Consider the following 25,037-nt stretch of genomic DNA (forward strand, 5'->3'; position numbering starts at 1 on the left):
TATACATGGGGTACATGAGATGTTTTGATACAGGCATGTAGTGTGTAATAATCACCTCATATAAAATGGGGTAATCTATCTGTGATCCTGTGTAATAGCATGTTTATCATAAACAGTAATGTAGATTATAAAGATCTGCACGTTCTAATAAAAATACATGTAAACTCTATGCTCCCGCCCAGTTTGATGAGGTGCTTCTGCTGTGAAAGGTACACTTGAACTGAGACAGCTCATTTCTCACGACCTGTACTATTTAAATTGTTGTTTTCATGTTCTCTTTCTCTCTTCTTTGGCCGAACATGTATATAGTTGGATTCAGCTAAATTAAATACACATTTGATGAGTGCCACTACATTATTCATGTTTGCCTGTGTTGCTATTATTCCAAAATGTGAATTTTAATTACTATATATTATTCCATTTAACAAATGTGCCAACATTTAATTACCAAGACCTTTTTGTAGCATGTTCATAGTTACTCAATATTATAAATAACTTATCACTGTATGTCTTTTTATATAAATTGCATCTGTGACAATTTCCTGAAATTGCTGGTTGAAAGGAAAGGCTCATTTTTAAAGCTATGTTTTGCCATGTTGGCTTCTAGAAGGATTGACCCAGTTTGTACTTTAGCCTGTAGCGGATACAAATGTCTATTTCACATAACTGCATTTCATATTTTTTTAAATATCCTTGGCATTTTGAGAATCAAAAATTAGTATCTAGGCTGAGGCGGATGGATCATGAGGTCAGGAGATCAAGACCATCCTGGCTAACATGGTGAAACCCCATCTCTACCAAAAAAAAAAAATCAAAAAATTAGCCGGGCGTGGTGGTGGGCACCTGTAGTCCCAGCTACTCGGGAGGCTGAGGCAGGAGAATGGCGTGAACCCAGGAGGTGGAGGTTGCAGCGAGCCAAGGTGGCACCACTGCACTTCAGCCTGGGCAACAGAGCGAGACTCCGTGTCAAAAAAAAAAAAAAAAAAATTAGTAACTCATTGTAATGCATTCCTGTGCACAATGAATGTGTGGTCAAATCTCAAGAAAGTGGCGAGACTGACTGTGTGTTCTTCACAAGGACCTGGAAGAGCAGCTGGACGAGGAGGAAGGGGCTCGGCAAAAGCTGCAGCTGGAAAAGGTGACAGCAGAGGCCAAGATCAAGAAGATGGAAGAGGAGATTCTGCTTCTCGAGGACCAAAATTCCAAGTTTATCAAAGTAAGAGAGTGTTCCCACAAAAAGCTGATTTTAGTTACAGAAAATATTTATATAATATTATGTTGATACACTCATTGAAAGTGACCTCAAACAGAAATTTCTCAAGATTTTAGGTTCATTTACTGAATTTTCTCTGTAAGTCTCTACTTGTATAGATTTCTAAAGATACAGGCACCATTGAATTTTTTAAACCTTATCAAATATCCTGATAATCTTTTAGACTTGTAACATGTGCATTTTGTGCATAATGGTCACTCAATGATGACTTGTCTCCATCTGTGCAAGCATTAATTCATCCACCATTGACTGTGGGACTCTGAATACCAGGCAGCTGGGCCAAGCTCCCGGGGTGGGCACCAAGATGTGTAAGCCTTTCTGCCCTTTTGGAGTACAGTCGTGTGTTGTTTAACGATGAGGACACATTCTGGGAAATGCATTGTGAAGTTATTTTATCCTTGTACAAACATCATAGAGTGTATGGACACAAACTAGATGGTAGAGCCTGCTATACACCTAGACCAGACGGTGGGCCGATTGCATCTAGGCCACACACTTGTACAGCATGTTACTGTCCTGAATACTGTAGGCAGTTGGAACACAGTGCTAATAAGTACTTGTGTATCTAAACATATCCACACAAAAGTCCAGTAAAAATATGATAGAAAAGGTACGGTAAAAATGATAGAAAAGATTTAAAATGGCACACCTCTATTGGGCACTCACCACGAACGGAGCTTGCAGGACTGGAAGCTGCTCTGGGTGAGTCAGTGAGTGAGCGCTGAGTGAATGTGAAGGCCTGGGACATTGCTGTACATGACTGCAGACTTTATCAACATGGCACACTGAGGCTGCAGTACATTTATTTTAAAAATAGAGTAATTGCACTGTGGTGTTATGACAGCTCTTGATGAAGTTTTCAGCTCCATGATCATCTTAGGAGACCACTGTCGTGTATCCGGTTCATCATTGTCCAAAACATCGTTCTGCAGCATGTGACTGTGTACAGTCTGCTGGGGGAGGCAGTGCCGATAGAACTTATTTTCCCTCGAGTCAAAGTTGACCTTTATGAGGAATACAGAACCCAAGTGGTCATTCTGAATGGCTTTTCTGAAGCAGTCAATTTTTCCTGTCCAGGAAAAGAAACTCATGGAAGATCGCATTGCTGAGTGTTCCTCTCAGCTGGCTGAAGAGGAAGAAAAGGCGAAAAACTTGGCCAAAATCAGGAATAAGCAAGAAGTGATGATCTCAGATTTAGAAGGTTAGTGTTTGGGGCTAGAGAAATCAAGGACTAGGACATGTGAGTGTTTAGCTTTTACTGTAATCAGAACATGCAAAAATAAAAAATATACACGATGATTACTAACAATAAGGACCTTCAGTTTGGGTTGACTTGTTAAAACAGGTCCCTTGGCTGGGCACGGTGTCTCAGGCCTGTAATCCTAGCACTTTGGGAGGCTGAGGCAGGAGTTTAAGACCAGCCTGGGCAGCATAGTGAGACCCCATCTCTACAAAAAATTTACAAATTAGCCTGGCGTAGTGGTGCACATCTATGGTCCCAGCTACTTGGAAGCTGAGGCAGAAGGATTGCTTGCGCCCAGGAGCTCACCAGAGTGAGCTGTGATCGTGGGGTGACAGAGGCAGCAGAATTGCTTGCGCCCAGGAGCTCACTGTAGTGAGCTATGATCATGCAACCGCACTACAGCCTGGGTAACACAGCGAGACACTGTATTTAAAACATAATAAAAAGGGCTCTTAAGATTATTTTGTGTTGCCTTGAAATGATGATAAAATGGTTTTCCTTTTTCTTTTTCTTTGTTTTTAAGATGGAGTTTCACTCTTGTTGCCCAGGCTGGAGTGCAGTGGCGCAATCTTGGCTCACTGCAACCTCCATCTCCTGCGTTCAAGCGATTCTCTTGCCTCAGCCTCCCAAGTAGCTGGGATTACAGGCATGCACCAACCACACCTGGCTAATTTTGTATTTTTAGTAGAGATGGGGTTTCACCATGTTGGTCAGGCTGGTCTCAAACTCCTGACCTTAGGTGATCCACCCACCTTGGCCTCCCAGAGTGCTGGGATTACAGGCATGAGCCATGGTGCCAGGCCTGGTTTTCCTTTTTTAACTTTGGTACTGTGGTAAAAGATACTGCTCTTTGGTGGGCATGGTTGGGGTTATATTGTTTGGGTCCTACAGACCATTGTGTTTAATCTAAAGCTGCATTAAAGTGCCCACAAAGTACCTCACAAAGGGACTGGCCAGTGACATAAAAGCTGGCAGATACAGAGAAGACACTACTGAGGGCCAAGCCACAGTGTAATATCAGGAAATCCTAGGACATTACAGCTTCTGCAAAAGAAATAAGAAAAGAGGATGGAAGTTGGAAAGAGCAGCTAGAGACTGGTACCATCACCAGGGGGAGGGAGCTCTGTGCAGGCGCCTGCAGGCAGGTGCCCACTCTTGGTTAATGTGTGCGTTTATGATAGGAAGATGATGGGGTTGGCTTTTAAAAAATATTTGGGGTTTTATTTGTTTGTTTGTTTTAGTATAAACAAAAGAGGGCATGTCAGTATGAAATTACTTTCATAAACCATTTGTACTAGTATATGGTTCTTCTGCTGAGGAAGTACCCATAAGCACATGTGCTTTTTTACTCACCTGTTTGATCAGCCTGTGACACTCGGTCTCATCCTCTCAGCAAATTGGTTCCTGGTGGAGAACACAAAGGCATACAGGTTGTTGTGAGGAAATAAATCATTCAGTGAAATAGATCACTAGGGCTAACTGAGAGATCACTGCAGAATTTTAGAGGGGAGGGTGGAAAAAAGGCCTGGCCCTATCTGCCCACTCTTCTGTCTCCTCTCTCCCAGTACTTGAGGACGGCAGTTTTCTTGGTTCAGAACAGGGGTTCCCATGGAAAAGGGAATGGGGTGACAGGCAGCTACGATTGCTGCCCCAGCACCTGCTGAGCCACTTTGCAAACCTGGGTACAGTGATGTGTTTGACATGAGAGGATTCCAGCTCCCTTCGGCTCTCACAGTGTGGTCTCACCTCCCATGAAAGGACATTCTTAGGACACTCAACTTCTTCCTTAAAATTCCCTCCCCACACTAATTTATCTCCCCTCCAGATCTCGGTGGGTTTGAAATGACTGAGTAGTTGACATCAGCGCATGACCATGTCATCAGGGCAGTGACATGCTTTTGAATAAAATGGCTTATTTTCAACTTGGATCAGTCTGTATTTTAGTTTATTCCTGTGGTGAGTCACTCGGTGTGTTGAAGAGCTTCTTATGTCTTACCTTAAAGAACGCTTAAAGAAGGAAGAAAAGACTCGTCAGGAACTGGAAAAGGCCAAAAGAAAACTCGACGGGGAGACGACCGACCTGCAGGACCAGATCGCAGAGCTGCAGGCGCAGATTGATGAGCTCAAGCTGCAGCTGGCCAAGAAGGAGGAGGAGCTGCAGGGCGCACTGGCCAGGTCTGCAGCCCAGCAGCTGCGCTGCACGGGAGCCCATGGGGCTGAGTTTCAGCAGACTTTGTTATGTTCGGGAGCATTCAAAAACCCTGGGAGAGTGAGATGGGGTTTGCTTGCTGTTTGGTGTGACCTGAGAAAGTGAAAAGCCCAGGCGTACAGAATTTGTGTCAGGGCAGCAAGAAAGTCTCATAAACCATCTCAATATTTATACTTTAAAATGACAAGTTATATTATGAAACTCTTGGAAATTCACACCAGAACAAATTATTTCACTATAACAAATGTTTTGGTCTGTGTACATTACAGATTAACTGTAGTATGTTTTATTTATTTATTTTTTTGAATGGAGTCTCACTCTGTCACCCAGGCTGGAGTGCAGTGGTGCAATCTCAGCTCACTGCAAACTCCACTTCCTGGGTTCAAGCAATTCTCGTGCCTCAGCCTCCCGACTAGCTGGGATTACACGTGTGCACCACCACACCGGCTAATTTTTGTATTTTTAGTAGAGATGGGGTTCCACCATGTTGGTTAGGCTGGTCCCAAACTCCTGACCCCAAGTGATCCACCTGACTTGGCCTCCCAAAGTGCTGGGATTACAGGCGTGAGCCACCACGCCCAGCCTGTAGTATGTTTTAGAACTTGAAGGGAAATCACTTTTCAGAAATTATATTTCTCCACTGAGAGCATGATTCAATAATCAGTTCTAAACCATTCAGTTTAGAATGCAAATCAGATGTAATAAATATATGTCTAATGTTTCATTTCTTTATAAAGAATAACTATTTGGCTACATGATTGTAATACTTGGAGTTTATAATGTGTTACAATCAAAATCTTTCAAGAAAAATCTCCCTTACCTCAAACATCCCAACTATTCCCAATCAGAAAAATCTTCCAACATTTTAAACCACAGACATAAACAAAAAGATGCCCTATGGAAGAGAGGCACCTGGAGGGTATGAGGATGACAGCCTCTTTCTTCTACTGTGTTCTTTGAGCATCCCTGGTTTGGCTGGGTTCCGGTGTGATGAGGAGGTCACTCCTTCATAGTTAGAAGCAGATTTTTAACTATAACAGCCTTTGACTTCAGAGAAAATGTTTTCATATTCTAAGGGCTAAAGTAAGAGTGTCCTACCTTTTAATGGAGAAGCATGGTCGTTTGGAAAGGGGGCTGGGCTGGAATCTAGTTCTGGCTCTGCCACCATTAGCTTTGGGGCCTTCAGCAAGGCCTCTACCTGAGAACCTCCTCCTGCCCTAGCAGGTGCTAAGCATCTGCACCAGCCTCAGGCCCCAGGAGGAGGGATGTGGGACTGGGGTCTCGTGGAGAGGTGCTCAGGGGCTGGGGCTCGCCTGAGAAACAGGCCATCCGGGTGCCATCTCTGAGTGCCTCTTGCGCCTGGGTGTTTTAACAGAGGTGACGATGAAACACTCCATAAGAACAATGCCCTTAAAGTTGTGCGAGAGCTACAAGCCCAAATTGCTGAACTTCAGGAAGACTTTGAATCCGAGAAGGCTTCACGGAACAAGGCCGAAAAGCAGAAAAGGGACTTGAGTGAGGAACTGGAAGCTCTGAAAACAGAGCTGGAGGACACGCTGGACACCACGGCAGCTCAGCAGGAACTACGGTGAGTGTGGGAGAGGAAGCAGGGCCCGGGCGCCCGCCAACCTCTCCACCGAGCCCGTGCAGAAATGCCTGGTGTGCTTGCTATCTTTGGGAGGTGGTGTGCTTTTCCTTGTGATGGCAGGTGGAACGGTGATTAAATGGTAATGGTTAGAAACAGACCAGCCTATGGGTAGAAATACCTGTGCAGGGGTGGGTGGGTAAACCAGCAGACTGAGGGACACAGAGTGAGATGGATGTGATCGGAAAAGCTGTGGTCAGTGATGGATATCTAGGGGGAGAGAGTGACAACTACACAGAGCAGGGGGCAGTGAAAAGAGATTTAGATAGATAGGACCAGAGGGAGAAGGGTAAACACAGGAATAGGAGGAGATACCCAGGAGGCCAGGCACATATGCTGGCAGTGCCAGGTGGTGTGAACGGTGTGGGTAACCAGCTGAAAAGGGAAGGGTGCCTTCACAAGGGTGAGAAGAAGGCTGGTGCACGCACTGGGACAGAGTGTGCAGTGGGCAGAGGCATATGCAGCATCATGAGCCAGCAGCCAGGGCGGGCATGAAAAAAGTGACGAGCATAGGTGAACATGGCCAGAGAAGGCTCCCGGGTAGAAAGCTGCAGTGTGGCAGCCCACGAGTCGCAGGAGAGCCTTAGCAGTGAGCCGGTACGCAGGCCTGGAGGTGCTGGCCTGCGGCTCCCACGGACTCATAGGTGTCATCACTGTGGAGAGCAGTGTGGGGGGTGTGCCAGCTTACTGTCCTGGCAGAGGCCATCTGCTCCCTCCCAGACTCACACTGCCAAGTGCCTCAGGGCCACCCCAGGAGTCCCAGCCAGAAGGGAACCCTCGCGCCTTGGCTGGCTGCAGGCACACCTGCTGGCTCTTCCAGGGTGTGAATGATGGAAAGGATAGCCCATCACCCTGGGGAGTTGCTGAGGCCTGGAATAAAGCAAGAAGGAGAGAGGGAATTGTTTATGAATGCAGGTGTGGCCAGAGAGGCAGAAAATGACCCAGAGCAACCAGGAGGGAAACAGGTTGTGGTGAAAACCAGTGCGTTTCCCCAGAGGACAAGGATGTCATCAGCTGGGTCCACCCAGCAGCTGGAAACCTGGGCACTTGGTCGTGGAAAGAATGACATCATGGTGTCCACAGGGCAGGCCGGCTCGATAGAGCAGTGAGACTGAGGTCAGATGGTGGGTGTGGGGAGGCTGTCTGTGCTGGAGAACAGAGGGGTGAGCCTTGGAATGTTTGCCATGATCCTAGCCATGAATATGTACAGCTATGGCAGCTGGACAGAGGTTGGTTGGTTTTTGTCTTCAGCTTTTACCCAGAGAGAGGAAAAACCCCATCTGAGCCAGGCATGGTTCGAGGCTTCCTACCCCACTTTTTTATTTTATTTTATTTTTTATTTTTTATTTTTTTGAGACGGAGTTTCGCTCTTGTTGCCCAGGCCGGAGCACGATGGTGCGATCTCGGCTCACTGCAACCTCCGCCTCCCGGGTTCAAACAATTTTCCTGCCTCAGCCTCCCGGGTAGCTGGGATTACAGGCATGCGCCACCACGCCCGGCTAATTTTGTATTTTTTGGTAGAGATGGGGTTTCTCCATGTTAGTCAGGCTGGTCGCAAACTCCAGACATCAGGTGATCCCCCCGCCTTGGCCTCCCAAAGTGCTGGGATTACAGGCGTGAGCCACCGCGCCCAGCCCTTACCCCACTTCAGCAGAGTAACTGCTTTTAGTAGTTTAAGTCCTGGACTTCTCTTTGACATATCTGCTTTTTTAAAATCTAGAAACCACTGAACTAGACTTGGCTGAACTCTCCACTCCCAGCTGGGCTTTTGACTGCAATAGAAAATAAGGTTCTGATCATTTTTCCATCCAACCCTCGCAAAAAACTAAATGCGCATATTTATTAAAACCATGCCTATGCCCAGCTGTAGCACTCACTGATTCTGTTTTGCCTGCAGCTCAGACATGTCCTCCATTCTTGCTAAGGACCCTTAGAGAACGCAAACCACCCCACCTGGGCCCTGGTTCTTCCCATGATTAGTATAAAGTAACAGTCCTCCGTAAATCATATACTCTTCTGCAGACTCACTGGCATTTTCACTCTCTTAAGGACTTTTGATGAAAAACTGAAAGAAATGGGGTTGTTCAGCCTGGAGAAGAGAAGGTGAAGGTTTCCTTTGACCACTGGATTTAAGTAGGGATGAGGAACACACACACACACACACACACATATACACACACACACACACACACACACAACTATTTTCCCAAAAGACAACGGCTGCTAGTAGGAGAGATTTCCCTGGAGTGAGCTGAAACAATCTCATTGGGAGCCTTGCAGAGGACAGGACCAGACCAGCACATCTTTGACCTCTGGCTGAGCCAGTGGAACTTGGGGCTGAGCTAGGCTGGACCACAAAGAATCCTTAGTGATTCCTTCTGGCTGGGCTACATGCGACCATGGAGCTGGCAGCCACCAGGCCCTGTTCTCTTGGCACAGGGATCTCTCAGCCAGCCCCTGCATCTCGTGACTCCATGAGAAGAGAGGAAAAGAGAGGTGAAGAGAGGGATAACGTGTCCACACGGGAATCAGTGTGTAAATCACTGTTCTAAGTTGTGACATGTTATAAAGTATAGAGCAAGTTTGCTAGCAGTGTGCTTCAGGATTAGTGTGAGGTTGTAGCTAATTCAACGGTGCTAATATAGGTCTTAGCAGGAGTGCTGTTTACCTGACTGGCTTCAGTCTTCATCAAGCTCGTGCTTAAACACGGTGCTCAGATTAACAAATTTAGAGGGACTGGCCATGAGAAGTAAGATCTCTTCTAGACAGTGAATAACTCTGGTTATTCAAGTTACCCTGTATTTGTTACAGCCAATTTTAAAAATATAAGAAAGCCATGGAAAGATATTTAATGCTAATGTGATCTTCATACCGTAAAGTGCAGGTTAGATAAAACCACAGTTTATGTCAGAACATTCCAATTCTATGGCCATAGACCTGCTGTGTTCTCATATCAAACATCAGAGACCCTTTCTGAACCCTTTGAGCTGCCTTTTAATTTTCCTGCCCCTCCAAAAGATAATGCCCTCCTCCCCAACCTTAAGCCATTTCCTGGTAGAATTTTGGGAGGATGTTAGTTAATTGCGGCTTCTTCACATGAACGCTAAGAGTCTTGCTTTGTTACACTGCAACGTCCTGATTCATTTGGCCTTTGCCACCCCTTCACTTTTGAAAATCTCTGGGAGACTCCCTTTTTCCAGTTTTATTCAAGTCTGTTGGGGCTATGGCAGGCAGTTTGGCATCTTGTGTTAACCAATTCCTGACCTCCGGTGAAACCAGACTGCCCAGAACAATTTGAAGACCCCTAGGGATGTCACCCTGTGTCTTGATAAGCCAGACATGGCATGGAAGTTGCACTGGTTGTTTGTTTTCTTGTTTTTTTTTTTAAAGATAGGGTCTCACTCACCCAGGCTGGCGTGCAGTGGCACAATCATAGCTCATTGTAGCCTCAACCTCCCAGGCTCAAGCGATCCACCTTAGCCTCCCAAATTGCCAGGGTTATAGGCATGAACCACTACTCAGCTCTCTAGGAGGATTTCTGATATCACAGTAATAGACCTGCCAGCCTACTGGAAATAGCACATCAAATATTTATTAAAGGAATTTATGTAATATTTAAAACAAAAACAGTACTTTTTCAAAAAGAAAATGTGTTTTTAATCAGTCAGCTAATTCTGATCTCTCTTAAAAAATGTCCTTCTCTAGTACAAAACGTGAACAAGAAGTGGCAGAGCTGAAGAAAGCTCTTGAGGAGGAGACTAAGAACCATGAAGCTCAAATCCAGGACATGAGACAAAGACACGCAACAGCCCTGGAGGAGCTCTCAGAGCAGCTGGAACAGGCCAAGCGGGTAAGGGAGGCCCTGCCGTGTGCTGTGGCCTGGAGAAAGTCTGCCGTCAGAGCCACTCCCATCCTATCTGCCCGTTCTGTTCAGTCATGTATTGATTAGTCTCCAGCCTCTGTACGTCACTGAGTGGGCTGCTGGGTACCCAGTTGCCAAGGCAGGAGCGGCTTTCAGAAAACACACTGTCTCCTTAGGAAGAAAAGCCAGATGCAAGTGCATGGATCCAGCCACCATCTCAAACCACACAGTCCTCCCCAGTGTCTCTTCTCACTAAACCCTTCTCCCAGTGGCTTCACTCAAAACCCCGAATGGTTTGAAAGTCATTCTTCCCTAACTTGTCTGCTGCCAGTAAGTCACAAGTCCTGCCGATGTTCCCCTTCAGGGGTTCCTGACATTCATCTCTCCCTTCTTGTCCTTCCCTGCCTGTGATCTCACCTCAGCCACCAAACACAGTGTTGGCTTTCATTCATTGTTCCTGCTTCTGTATCTCAGACACAGGCTTTCCGTTCTCCTGAAACTTAATTTCATGTGCCCTGTGACTCACGCCACCCTCCTGTGCAGACTGGCCTCCATGACTTCCCATAATCATCCTTGCCTTTGTGACTTGGTTCTTGCTCCAGTTTCTCCATCTTTCTGTTCTTTGCCTAGCCACATGCCACCTTTTAATTTAGACAATGACAATATTAGCATTTACGGAACATTTATGTTTGTGTCAAGTACTGTGCTAAGTGCCCTACACGAATTGCCTTCCTTAATCTTTGCTACAACCCTGTGGCACAGTCTCCTATAATTCCCATTTAAAAGACAAGGAAACTGAGGTCCAGTGGTGTTAGGTAATTAAGCCAGGGTCACACAGCTGGTTCGTGGAAAGGCAGCTTGAAGCCAGACAGTCTGGCCCAGATTCCCATGTGACCACCTTACTACACCCAATCTTGTCCCTGAGGCAGGATGTCATTGGAGATACATCCTGTTGGGGCCACCCCTGCACCAAGGGTGCCTGCTCATGTTAGTAAGTGTAAGACAATTCTTTACACTAACAACACTTTTTTATACAGAGGACAGTGTGAGTGATGACGCTGCAGACAGGACACACCTGGCATGGACAAGGCTAATTACTTAGCACAGTGAGCCCCTAAATATCTGCATCTGCTCCTCGGAGCAGTATGTACGCGTGTGTTCCTTATGTAGAAATCCTCACACTCAGAGAACAGCAAACACTTTCATTCATTCATTCAACAGATGTTGACTACAGACTCACTGTGTGTTAGGCACAATTCTGCAGACTCAAAAAGCAGTCCTCTGTATGGAGTTTTAGAAAATAACTAGTGAATTATGTTTTCCCTTCCGTCTCCTAGTTCAAAGCAAATCTAGAGAAGAACAAGCAGGGCCTGGAGACAGATAACAAGGAGCTGGCGTGTGAGGTGAAGGTCCTGCAGCAGGTCAAGGCCGAGTCTGAGCACAAGAGGAAGAAGCTCGACGCGCAGGTCCAGGAGCTCCATGCCAAGGTCTCTGAAGGTGACAGGCTCAGGGTGGAGCTGGCGGAGAAAGCAAGTAAGCTGCAGGTAAGCCGGAAACCTCCGCTCTACACACGTCCCACTGTAGCATGTCCCTAATTTACCATTGTATCCCTCTGTGCAATAAGAGACCCATGGCCAGTGTGCTGTGCAATACCTGAAAATTGCTATCCAGTAAATACATCGAGTCTTAGGTGTCCCTAGTGTCTATTACTTTGATGAAGTTAAATAATATTTATTTTAAGAAGAACACAGCATGATTGGACTTGATCAGTTCCACTTTGAATTGTGTTTATAGTTGCTTAACAGTTTTAAGCACTTCAGCTTCTCCATTAGTCCAGTAAATAAGAGAATAGGAACAATGGGCCAAAAAAATTATACTTCACATTGGCAAAGATTTACGAGACTTTTATTTTTTACACTGCTGGTATAAATTAGTGCAACCTTTTTTTTTGTTTTTGTTTTTGTTTGAGACAGAGTCTCACTCTGTTGCCCAGGCTGGAGTGCAGTGGCGCAATCTCGGCTCACTGCAAGCTCTGCCTCCCGGGTTCACACCATTCTCCTGCCTCAGCCTCCTGGGTAGCTGGGACTACAGGCACCCACCACCATGCCTGGCTAATTTTTTGCATTTCTAGTAGAGATGGAGTTTCACTGTGTTAGCCAGGATGGTCTCAATCTCCTGACCTCGTGATCTGCCTGCCTCAGCCTCCCAAAGTGCTGGGATTACAGGCATGAGCCACCGCTCCTGGCCCTTTTCTGAATATTTTTAATACATGGTTGGTTGAATCCACAGATGGAACCTATGGATAGGAAGGGCTGACTGTGGTTGGAAATAACTTTAATGTTTAATACGGACTTCCATGCAACCAGCAAAAACAATATAGTCGATGAGTCCTTATTGGTAAGAAAAGATGTACATCCTATATTGCCACATTGAAAAAGCATTACAGAGCTGTCTTGTGTCCGAGGCCCAAGACCACACTACAGTACATGATTCTCCAGGACTCCAGGACTCAGCAGAGAGGCCTGCTCATGGCAAAGATTTATTACAGTGAAAAGATACAAAGCAAAATCAGTAAAAGGAAAGGGCACGAGGGCTGAGGTGCTGAGGAAACCAGGAACAAGCTTCCAGGAGTCCTCTCCCAGCGGAGTCACACAGCACGTGCTTAATTCCTCCAGCAGTGAGTCCTGACAGCATGCGTGAAATGTTTTCTTCCAAGAAGCCCATTACAGACTCGGCCCCCAGGGTTTTTATTAGGGGCTGGTTACATAGGCACCTCTTGCCTAGCATAAACCCAAATTGCAGACTCCCAGAAGAAACGTAGGTGTTCAACATAGACCATATTGTTTACATGGACAGTTTAGAGAAAAGCCACCCTTATTGTTCAGGAAATAGTGGGAACTCTTGCTAAATTCAAGTTCCCACACACCGGCCAAAGGTCAACATCGCAAGCAGGCCTTTCGAAGGAGGGTGGTCCCGGCCTGCTGTGTTAACGTGTAGGTACTGAAATATTGTGTGCGTGCTCTCACACACAATCTGGAAAGCTATTCCTAAAAGAGAAAATCTCTGAAACAGCATTATGAACTCTGCCTACGGCGGGGAAGGGAGGGGAGTGACAGTTCCTTGTCCCCTGTGCCGCACCAGGCATATGCTAGGCTCCCATGTACGTTGTTCCCCATTTAATCCTCAGTCAACCCCTCTGGTAGGTGAGGAACCTGAGGCTCAAAGAAGCTAAGGCTCTTGCCCGCTCTGGTGACTTACCTGGCAACTTCTAGAGCTGGTGCTGAAGGCAGGAGTCCCTCTTGACTTTGGAGCCCTTCCCCACCACACTGTTCCCAAGACTGATGAAGTGTGAGCTCTGTGAAGGATGTTGCTAAACAGAGTGAACATGGAAGCATTACAGCATGTGCTCTGTTGTGGCTGTGCCACCGTCCACTCTCCCTTGGCCGGTGTGACGAGGACTAGCGAGAACGCACGGCGCCCTGCTGCCCCTCTGCGTCCCTCTGCGTCTTCCCAGCACCCACTGTCGTCAAAAATTATAAAGCATCTTATACCACAAAGATATGTTTGGAAAATATTTTAGAAATATCATTAATTGAGAAGAAAAATATATTATTAATTAAATCTGACCATAAGAAATAGCTTAAATATTCATGATGAACATATAATACCAGTTTTTTGAAACCTAAAAGAACTTCCAGCCGGGTGTGGTGGCTCACATCTGTCATCCCAGCACTTTGGGAGGCCGGGGCAGGCAGATCAGGAGGTCAGGAGTTCGAGACCAGCCTGGCCAACATGGTGAAACCCCGTCTCTACTAAAGATACAAAAAATTAGACGGGCGCGGTAGCAAGCGCCTGTAATCCCAGCCACTCGGGAGGCTGAGGCAGGAGAATCGCTTGAACCCAGAAGGCAAAGGTTGCAGTGAGCCCAGATTGCACCACTGCACTCCAGCCAGGGCGACAGGGTGAGACTATCTCAAAAAAAAAAAAAAAAAAAACTTTCTTGTACCCCTTTTATAGAAGCTTCAAGTTCTATAAGAATGTGAATTATACTTTCCTCCCAAAACATATGGTTAACGCATGTTCGTGTGAAGGACCAAAATCAAGCACCTGCTGGCCTTCAGCCTCCCCACAGAGGATACAGTCACTCTTTCAGAGGCTTTGCTTTCATTTTTGTATCTTCATGATAAAAATAGAAGAAGGTAGGAAACCAGTTAGGAGACCCCCCGCCCCCTGTCCTTTTCATGGGTAGAGACTATTAAGGTGGCCAGGGAGGCAGGTTCTAGTACCTACTTATTTGAGCTCCATTTGAAGGCAACAGACTCTTGGTAGTGAGTCTTCCTTAACTGAATGGGTAGTTTCAGGTTCACACTCCCGCCGAGTTCTTCTCTATTTGTGTTCTGTTTAAAAGCTGTGTTTCTAGACCCTTTCTGCTTGCTTACTATTGAGTTGAATTTAATCTTCTGCTCCTTACAGAATGAGCTAGATAATGTCTCCACCCTTCTGGAAGAAGCAGAGAAGAAGGGTATTAAATTTGCTAAGGATGCAGCTAGTCTTGAGTCTCAACTACAGGATACACAGGTATTCCCTGGGGAGCAAGGGGTCTTTATAATAACTAACATTTCTGTAATATATAAGCTGGTGAAATATGCTGGCCCCAGAATTGCCTTCTGTGTCACCTCTTACTAGTTTTATGTCATACTTTTATTTGGAGCCAGCCTTGCTACTCGGGATTTCTCCCTGGAAGCTCAGTGTCTTGATGTAGAGCCCCTGGGGTTCGTGTGTCTGGCAGGCACATGGGTGGCCTCGGAGACAGCTCCAGCTGCCATTCACGGCCGCTGCCTGGGCTGTGGTTGACCCAAGCTATGGTCCTGCTGCACACAATGTCTTGCTGGCCATTTCCAATAAGATTGTTTCCTTATGGTTGGAATTTCATCGTGCTGACCTGTGAGAAACAGTCCATTTTGTAAAAGGGTGAGTTGAGGCTTATCAGACTGTTAAGACCTGTATTGCATCATCCGTTAGGGATGTTTTTAAGTCAGCTACAGGTTACTTGAAAATAATGTAGCACTTTATTTTTGGAGTTTTACAGCTTAGTTTTGTTAAATTTACAAACACTTATGAGTGTTTATTTGCCAGGCTTTAGGCTAGGTGCTGGGGATTAAAAAAAAAAAAATCTCAGGCCAAAAGTGGAATAATTAGGCAGTTGGGGACAAGTTCATTTTAACCAAAGCACACCCCATGCATGACAAGGTGCGGCCTGGTGAGTGAGACTAGAGGAGGCCGGAGCCATGGCCCAGAAATTCTGCTCCACACAACCAATGCCTCTGAAGACTTTCCAGTCTGAAAGTAACAGGAAAAACATGTTTGTGCTTACATTTTAGAAGTCAATCTGGCAGGAAATACAAAGGACAATAACTGAGGGGATGCCTAAGACGGGAGAGGTGATCCTAGTTCAAAGGGCTGAGGGCCTGAACTAAGACGGGGTAGGGGGTGGAGAGGAAGGGATTCCAGGTGTGACTGAGGAGAGGCGGGGTGTGGTGGGGGACGCAGGAGGGGAGGCCTCGGGGATGCCTGGAGGCTCCAGCCTGGGCCCCTGGGTGGATGGCGCCGCCATTCGTTTTTCAGAGATGAGTCTGAAGCAGTGTTGGTGTGAAGAGCTTTTACAAAGTTATCGTGTGTGTTTTTAAATCATCTGTGTTTGTTAATGTCACTGGGCGTTCTCATGCATTGAGGCTGTCTCTTTTGTACGACATGAATTCTTTAATACAGGTGTATTTGTTTTGGTGATAAATATAACGGAAGTGTTGCCCTTTTAAAAAAAACACAGGAGCTTCTTCAGGAGGAGACACGCCAGAAACTAAACCTGAGCAGTCGGATCCGGCAGCTGGAAGAGGAGAAGAACAGTCTTCAGGAGCAGCAGGAGGAGGAGGAGGAGGCCAGGAAGAACCTGGAGAAGCAAGTGCTGGCCCTGCAGTCCCAGGTGTGCGTCCTCTTTAGGAAGCCGCGGTGGCCTCGATGTGTGCCTTCAGCAGATCCTGGCCCTGCTGTGCTGGGCTGTCTCAGCTCCATCTGGGACAGTTAATTAGGTCGTACTAAATTAAGCCCATTAAATGGTTTTTCTTTGACCCAGCCACATGCTGGTTATAATGCTGGAAGCCCTTAAAATAAGGACCTAGGACTGTGTCAACCATGTAAGATTTCAATCCAGTCATCATTTTATGGACTATTAGCTAAGAAATTAAGTGACAGTCTAAGACTCATTTGTTTTAAAATCACCGTATTGATTTTTCTTCTCTCAAAATATTAAAAACAAAAGGTTTTTTTTTTTTTCAAAGGCAAAAACCAATTGAGTTCTTTTTTTTTTTTTCCTTGAGATAAGAGTCTCACTTTGTCGCCCAGGCTGGAGTGCAGTGGCGTGATCTCAGCTCACTGCAACCTCCACCTCCTGGGCTCAAGTGATCCTCCCACCTCAGCCTCCCCAGTAGCCGAGACTACAGACAGGTGATTTTTGTATTTTTAGTAGAGATGAGGTTTCACTATGTTGGCCTGGATGGTCTTGAACTCCTGACCTCAAGTGATCCTGCCGCCTCAGCCTCCCAAAGTGCTGGGATTACAGGCGTGAGCCACCATGCCCGGCCCCAACTGAGTACATTAATACTGAGCTTTCTGTTTGTCCTTACACAAAACCTAGTTGGCTGATACCAAGAAGAAAGTAGATGACGACCTGGGAACAATTGAAAGTCTGGAAGAAGCCAAGAAGAAGCTTCTGAAGGATGCGGAGGCCCTGAGCCAGCGCCTGGAGGAGAAGGCACTGGCGTATGACAAACTGGAGAAGACCAAGAACCGCCTGCAGCAGGAGCTGGACGACCTCACGGTGGACCTGGACCACCAGCGCCAGGTCGCCTCCAACTTGGAGAAGAAGCAGAAGAAGTTTGACCAGGTGGGTCGGCCACGTGTCGTTTCCTCCTGGCAGAGCTCTTGCTTTTGTTTGTTTGGTTTAAAATAATCTTATTTAAAGGCATTTAAATGTGATACATGTTTATATCAAAATTGGAAAAAGGGAAAGCAAAAAAAAAAAAAAAAAAGGAAATACAAGAACACCATAATCTAGTGGCAGCACTCTAGCGATAAATCAGCCACGTGGTGGAAGAGGAAAGTTGATGTCACTGTTTCGGTTTTTCGTATTCCCCCATCCCCTTCTGCACAGCTGTTAGCAGAAGAGAAGAGCATCTCTGCTCGCTATGCCGAAGAGCGGGACCGGGCCGAAGCCGAGGCCAGAGAGAAAGAAACCAAAGCCCTGTCACTGGCCCGGGCCCTCGAGGAAGCCCTGGAGGCCAAGGAGGAGTTTGAGAGGCAGAACAAGCAGCTCCGAGCAGACATGGAAGACCTCATGAGCTCCAAAGATGATGTGGGAAAAAACGTAAGTCGCCTGGTGGGCTCCACACTTCCGCACGGGAGAGTATCCCAGGGGCCTGGGCCTTCACACGGGAGCAGGCGACTCCTCAGGGGAGCCTGAAGGACCTGGGAATGCACAGCCCAGCAGCAAAGCCATCTAGGAGTGTTTTGGCCTGTGTATGCATACGGGGTTCAGGTCTTCTGGGACTGCTGTGAGGTTTTCTGCAGTCTCCCCCCAGCACTGGCTGGAGGTGAACATGTTTCTTCTCGTCCTTTCACTGCCCTCCCTGCTGCAGCCTGCATCCTGGCAGGAGGGCCTTTCAACAAAAGGTTTCATGGTTCTGCCGTCCCAGGTAGTTATCAAACATGAGGTGAGTGGGGACCTGGAGAGGAGGAGGAGGGAATGGCAGCTCCCTCTGACCTGGTTCTTCCCAGGGAGGCCCCATTGTTTTCTTTGAGAGCTTCAGTAGCTTTGGGGGCTTATCCACAGCTTGGAAGCTTCTGTGGCACAGTTTTTCTTTCCATTGCATACATCTTCCACAAGAGCTGCCATATTTATTTACCCTACGTCTCTCCCTTAGTGTATGACGTGTTGAAGATAGCAAAACAAACCCAGGCCTGGTATCAAAGGCAAGATTCCCTGGCTCCTCCACAGGCTTCCATTCTGACCATGGGAAGCCACTTAAGCTTTTGAAGCCTAAGTTTCCTTATCTGCCAGATGGACATTATACTTGCCCAATTTCATGAAGTTACTGCATCTGCTTTGAAAAGCACACAAAGTCCTCTAAAAAGGCAGGATCTCATTTTCATGTGCTATGGGCCATCTGGCCACATCATAAGTCAGCGAAGGTGGTCCCACCTTTCTGCTGGGTCTCCTACAACTTGGCGCCCAGGGACTAGCCCCATGGACAAAAAGAGGCCACTGAAAGTAGAAGTGGCCATGGTTACACAGTGAAATGTGGAGAGAGAACTCTACAGTTGATTTCATGTTCGTTTTCTGTAGCATCAACACTCACATGTTGATCCCACAAACAGGTCTTTTGTGCCTACTGAGCACCAGACACTGTAGAAATGGACCTTCCTCCTGTCCTAAGATTCCCCGTGAGAACTGCAGTGGTCCTGGACCCCAGAGGGAGTGCACAGCAGCACCAAGGCCTCCCTCCAAAGGCTGCTGCGAGGGTCAAAGGGCACAGGAGATGGAGCTCTCAGCACAGTGCTTGGCACAGAGAATGAGGGAAATGGTGCTGGGGGCATCTTTGTCCAGAGAAAGATCAAGGCCTGTGTACTGTGCCCTGCTTCTTAGGCCTAAGCCACCCTAATAATCAGCAGTTTCCACATGTGCTTTTCAATACGAATGATCTTCTCTACAGCAAGAAGAGATGTACTGTTGTACTTGTTCCTCACAGACAGCAGGCAAGGAGTCAGTCAACAGACAGGTTCCCTGACATGGCTGTTTCCTTTGTTCTTTGGCTCACTGAAGAGCTGTCAGCTTAAAGGTCATCAGAGGAGGATGACCAGAGAACACGTGGGAATAAAGACATCCGCACTGTAGTTCTGAACTGCATACACTGAAATGGAGAATAGCAGCAGCCTTCAGGGGAGAGGGAAGGATGTGTATGCATGTGGCAGGGGGCCGGCCCAGGGGGACCAAAGTGGCCAGCATGCCACGCCTGGGCCTGTAAAACAGTAAGACTGCTGTTCTTCATATGTGCCTCCACCCCAGTCAACTCTTTCCTGATGCTTCGGTGGTTTAGGTTCACGAACTTGAAAAATCCAAACGGGCCCTGGAGCAGCAGGTGGAGGAAATGAGGACCCAGCTGGAGGAGCTGGAAGACGAACTCCAGGCCACGGAAGATGCCAAGCTTCGTCTGGAGGTCAACATGCAGGCCATGAAGGCGCAGTTCGAGAGAGACCTGCAAACCAGGGATGAGCAGAATGAAGAGAAGAAGCGGCTGCTGATCAAACAGGTAGGGCAGAGGGTGCGGCCTCCACAACAAGGGGTGCAGGCTCTCAAAGCCCAGCTCTGGGTCAGTATCCTGTTCATTCGTGTTAGAACACATCTGAGTAAACACAGAGTAACACATAGAGTAAAATGAATTTATTTGGTCATTTGAGAATTTTATTATTTAAATTTTATTGTAATTAGTTTAGGTTTTTCTATTTCTCAGTATCATTGCTGCTTACAAGCCAGACACTTATCAGTCAGAAAGCCCTCAGTGGACTCCCAAAGGAATCCGTGGTTAGGTTCAAGTTCCTTGTCTTAGAACATGGGTATAGGAAAGAATTGATGCATCCCAGACACGGTGATTCGGCAGATGTCTGTGGTTCAGATTCCAAGTCCTAATAATTAGATCACTCTTCAAAAGGAAAAAGAGCAGATATTTAAATTTGTCCTTTTATAAAGTTGCTATCCATGTATAAGTTGTATACTTTTCTGAATGTATATTAGACACTTTTCTGCATATATGTTAAATTTCTAGTCTAAAACTTTACTTTAAAAATGAATTGTGGGTATTTTGCCAGTCCCTTCCAGTTCATGGCAGTAAGTTTTGGATTTGGGGTGTGTGTGTGTGTGTGTTTTCAGACGGAGTCTCGCTCTGTCACCCAGGCTGGAGTGCAGTGGCACAATCTTGGCTCACTGCAACCTCTGCCTCCCAGGTTGAAGTGATTCTCCTGTCTCAGCCTCCCAAGTAGCTGGGACCACAGACACACGCCACCATGCCCAGCTAATTTTTGTATTTTTAGTAGAGATGGGATTTGATCGTGTTGGCCAGGCTGGTCTCAAACTCCTGGACTCAGGTGATCTGCCCGCCTTGGCCTTCCAAAGTGCTGGGATTACAGGCATGAGCCACCATGCCCGGCCAGATTTGGAATTACTGAATTTTGCTTTATTTTGTTATTTTCGCTCCACTAATTATTGATCATTTATTGCTGGATAAGAAATTACCCCAAACTTAACAAATTATTGCAAACTGTGACAACATTTTTGTCACAGTTTCTGTGGGTGAGGAATTGGGAAGCAGTTGAGTCAGTGGTTCTGCTACAGTAAGGACCTCGGCCCTGGCTGCATAATCCGAAGGCCTAACCGGGGCTGGAGGAGCGTGCCAAACTGACTCACACACATGGTGTCAGCAGGAGGCCTCAGCAGCTCACCACATGGGCCTCCTGAGTGTCCTGGAGGGAGCTTCAGGAGAGTGAGAGATCCAAAAGAAAGCAAGCAAGGAGGAAGCTTCCGGGCCTTTTATGACCTAATCTCCCAAGTCTCATGTGATCACTTGTTTATTCTGTTTATTAGAAGCAAGTCACTAAGTCTGGCCCACATTCAAGAGGAGATTATGCTCCAACTCTTTAAGGTGGAGAGTATTAAAGAATTTGTAGAAATTTTTTTAAACCACACTTTGAAATTCATGTAAGTGGCTCTACATTAGGAGCCTTCTGCTATCCTGTGCCTTGAGGTACAGCCCCAGGTCTCTGCAGAACACAGCAAGCAGATGACGAGCACCTCTGCCCTATGCGGAAGCAGCTGCCCTGCTCCTCCTCTCCCATGCCAACCCCTGCAGAGCAGCAGCAGTGGTGGCCTTGTTTCTCCCCTTTGGAGAGGACCAGTGGAGCCACCACTCCGTCAAGCCTTGGTGCCTCCATACCAGCTCCCACACCAGCCATCATCCTCTTTGCAGGAAGCGGAAGGTTGTGAAGGCAGGGACCTTTCTTTGCTCGCTGAGCCTCCAGCTGCTACTGCACTACATAGGGTGCAGGTATTTATTAAGGTATTTATGACCTATACCTTAATAAATACATGATGAAACATTCATTTATGGCTGAATAAGTGGAAGAAGCAGGACAGGTTGGGAAGACCATGTCAAGGCAATGACACACAGTCCCTGTGGACTCATGGGCTGATAAGGTGTGGAGCTCAACAGCTCTGTGTCTGGTCCTCATCATTGGTGACAGAGGCGTTAGGATTTGGTTTAAGGACTCCAGAGCACCTTCTTCTGAGCATCCCTCACACAGTGTGAGCACAGTTCCCCATCCCCACTGCACACTAGGAGGCTGAGTGAAGAGTGCCACAGAGTGAGTGAGTGGCTGACAGCTGTGTCCACCTCGGTTTCCAGCCCACATCTTACTCGTCCTCACTCTCCCATCTGCCTGCTCCAGAGCAGGCCTTCATTTTGTCCCTCCTCCATTGGACAGCTTTGACTGCTCCCCTCTTTCCTGCTGATCAAAGGCAGTTTCTGCCTGGTTCTGACACCCCTGCAACATGGCCATGCCCCATGTCCTCACAGCTCTAGGAAACAGGAATGCCCGCTTAGTCTTCTGTACCTCTTAGCAACCACCCCATGCCCGCTCTGTGCCTACCCCAGCCTTTATTACATGGTTACCGTATTGTCTTCGGTTTTTCCATCTTGGCTTCATCTACACCGAGCTCAGGTCACTGGCTGCCTTCTCGCATGCCCTCGTAGCAGTCAGTGGGATGGTCTGTACTAGGTGGTGGTGTTTAAAGACCCCTTTGAACAAAATTCAGCTACTGTGGTTTTCTGTTGATAGTAACTGTTTGTTTGGTAACAGAGACCTCTACAGAGTAACAGAAGTTTCCACTCACCCGAGTAACCAGAGCCCCCCACTTGAGAACAGTCTGCCTGTTCTGCGAGCAGATACTTGGATGTAACCCAGCATAACCCGATGTTGTCCATTAGGTGCGGGAGCTCGAGGCGGAGCTGGAGGATGAGAGGAAACAGCGGGCGCTTGCTGTCGCTTCAAAGAAAAAGATGGAGATAGACCTGAAGGACCTCGAAGCCCAAATCGAGGCTGCGAACAAAGCTCGGGATGAGGTGATTAAGCAGCTCCGCAAGCTCCAGGTATGTGCCTCCACCCATGGAGTCTCTGGATGGCACCACGTGACCTGTGTGGCTTTTACACAGAGTCCAGCAGTGAAGCTGGGGGGCACAGCACCGCTGTCAGCGTGGCCAGTGGTGGGGCAGCAGGCCATAAAGAGAGTGCTTGTGTGTCCGCTGTGTCCACAGGAGATACTTGAATGCACTTAGCAACACAGTTGGGGTGGAGGCATCATGCCGGCCTCCTGTGGCCCTGAGAGCCTCTGGCAATGCTTAAAACCCACTCTTCCTCACCTCGAGAGGAGGGTCATGTTGACCCAGCCCCTTAGTGCTGTAGCTTTTGTGATCTTTTTGGTCTGTTTTAATCGTCACTTTTTCTACCCAGATGATGTGCTAGTTTTCACTACCACAATGACAAGAAGTGATCTCTGCAAGAGTTCATGGTGTTAGCAGGCAGGCAGGGGGCCCTCACCTATAGGATGGATGGGAGCAACTTCTCAGGGGAACTGGTCCGTTAATGATGAAAACTTTTCCTTTGACCTTGTTGATACATCTTGAAAATTTAACAAAATATAAAGAAGAAATTTTTATGTACAAAGATCTTTAGCAGAAGTGTTGATAGCAAAAATGGAAACCCCCTAAATGTCAATGGACTGCTAACCATCTAAGTGATGGGGGGTGTGGGGAATGATGGCCGGACTTAAATGAATGAAGGAAAATACGGTGTAGGACGGTTTGACTTGTAACTCTACACGTGTGTGTGTATACATTTTCACATACAGACATGTAGGCAGACATACTATACCTAGAAAAAAGTTTGGAGGGAAAGTCATCTCTGGATAATAGGTTGGTAGGAACTTGTTTCCATATGCTTTTTTTTTTTTTTTTTTTTTTTTTTTTTTTTGAAGCTAAATATAAAGATTTTTTTTGTTTTTTTTTTTCCCAGAGATAAGAGTCTCAGTCTGCTACCCAGGGTGAAGTACGGTGGTGCAGTCATGGCTCACTGCAGCCTGGGCTCAAGATTTTTATTAGCTAATTACAAAAGTTATTAAGCTAATTAATTACAAAGAATATAAACTATAATACTGTGATTTTAACAGCTTTATTGAAATATAGTTCACATACCACACAATTCGCCAGTTTAGTGTTTTCAGTGTTTTTTAGTTATTCATAGGCTTATTCAGCCATCACCACTATCAAATTTGGGGCATTTTGGTCCCTCCCAAAAGAATCCTCCACCCATTAGCTGTCACTCCCCATTCCCTGTATCCCTGCTGCATCCTGCGTTAATCAACTACTAATCTTTCAGTCTCTATAAATTTGCCTTTGTTCCATATTTCATATCAGTGGAATCATACAATATGTGGCCTTTTGTGACTGGGTTTTCCACTTAGCATGATGTTTTCAAAGTTCATCCATGTAGCCACATAAACAAGTACCACACTCCTTTTTATTACTGAGTAACACTCTACTGTGTGGATACATCTACCACATTTTACTCATCTATCCCCCAGTTGGACATTTGGGTTGCTTCCATTTTTTTGACTTCTGAATAATGCCTCTATGAACATTCATATGCATTTGTGTGGACATGTGCTTTCAGTTTTCTCAGAAATATACCTAGGAGTGGAATTGAGCTGGGTTATATGGTACCTCTGTGTTTAACTTTGAGGAACTGCCAAACTGTTTCCCACAGTCACTGCAGTTTTACGTTCCTACCAGCTATGTATGAGGGTTCCAATTTCTCCACATCTTGTCAACATTTGTTATTGTCCATCTTTTGATTGTAACCATCTTAGTGAGTGTGAAGTGACATTTCATTGTGGCTTTTATTTTTATTTCTCTAATGACTAATGAGGTTAAACAGCTGAGCTCTCTTTTAATTATTGAGCTGAAACAATTCTGTATTCTGCATATAAATTATTTATGAGTAAATGATTTCCACACCTGCCTTAGCTTGTTAATTTCTGCCACCAAAAAAAAAAAAAAAAAGCCAGCTTGGGTTTTGATAGTTTATTGTGTTGATGTGTAGATCAATTTGGAGAATATTGCTATTTTAACAATATTAAGTCTTCTGGTCTACAAACATGGATAATCTTTCCATTTATTTAGATCTTTTTTATTTTTTTCAGTGACGTTTTGTAGTTCTTGGTATACAAGTCTTTCACTTTTTTTCTTTATACCTAAGTTTATATTCTTTTGATGCTATTATAAATGTAATTGCTTTATTTTGAATGTTCATAGTTGGTGTATAGAAATATAATTGATGTTTGTATGTTGATCTTGTATCCCGCAATCTTGCTGAACTCATCAATTAGTTCTTGTGGGCTTTCTTTTCTTTTACTGTCCATATTACCAGCAGTTCTAATTCTTTCAGTGTCTTCCTTAAGATTTTCTATATACAATATCAGATCATCTGCAAATTGAACTAGTTTTACTTCTTCCTTTCCAATCTGGATATCTTTTATTTCTTTATCTTACCTAATTAATTACCCTGGCTAGAATCTCTATTGCATTGTTAAGTAGAAGTGGCAAGATCGGACATCCTTGTCTTGTTGCTCATCTTTTAGAGGGAAAG

General features: G+C 46.1%; 1 protein-coding gene across 9 annotated transcripts in view; it reads left to right on the forward strand.

Moving 5' to 3' along the window:
- The window catches only part of MYH10 (myosin heavy chain 10), a 156,444-nt gene that overhangs the window by 120,827 nt on the left and 10,580 nt on the right, over nucleotides 1-25,037 (forward strand). For all 9 annotated transcript variants that reach the window (XM_055101731.2, XM_063599244.1, XM_034942396.3 and 6 more), the window contains 12 exons: nucleotides 1,079-1,216; nucleotides 2,351-2,474; nucleotides 4,520-4,691; nucleotides 6,101-6,313; nucleotides 10,076-10,220; nucleotides 11,570-11,776; nucleotides 14,706-14,810; nucleotides 16,060-16,212; nucleotides 16,924-17,172; nucleotides 17,440-17,652; nucleotides 19,382-19,594; nucleotides 22,322-22,483. In XM_055101731.2, coding sequence (XP_054957706.2) covers nucleotides 1,079-1,216; nucleotides 2,351-2,474; nucleotides 4,520-4,691; nucleotides 6,101-6,313; nucleotides 10,076-10,220; nucleotides 11,570-11,776; nucleotides 14,706-14,810; nucleotides 16,060-16,212; nucleotides 16,924-17,172; nucleotides 17,440-17,652; nucleotides 19,382-19,594; nucleotides 22,322-22,483 — 2,094 coding nt within the window. The remainder of the gene's footprint in view (nucleotides 1-1,078; nucleotides 1,217-2,350; nucleotides 2,475-4,519; nucleotides 4,692-6,100; nucleotides 6,314-10,075; nucleotides 10,221-11,569; nucleotides 11,777-14,705; nucleotides 14,811-16,059; nucleotides 16,213-16,923; nucleotides 17,173-17,439; nucleotides 17,653-19,381; nucleotides 19,595-22,321; nucleotides 22,484-25,037) is intronic.

The sequence above is a fragment of the Pan paniscus genome, chromosome 19, assembly GCF_029289425.2.
Source record: "Pan paniscus chromosome 19, NHGRI_mPanPan1-v2.0_pri, whole genome shotgun sequence".
NCBI classification, from domain to species: Eukaryota; Metazoa; Chordata; class Mammalia; order Primates; family Hominidae; genus Pan; species Pan paniscus.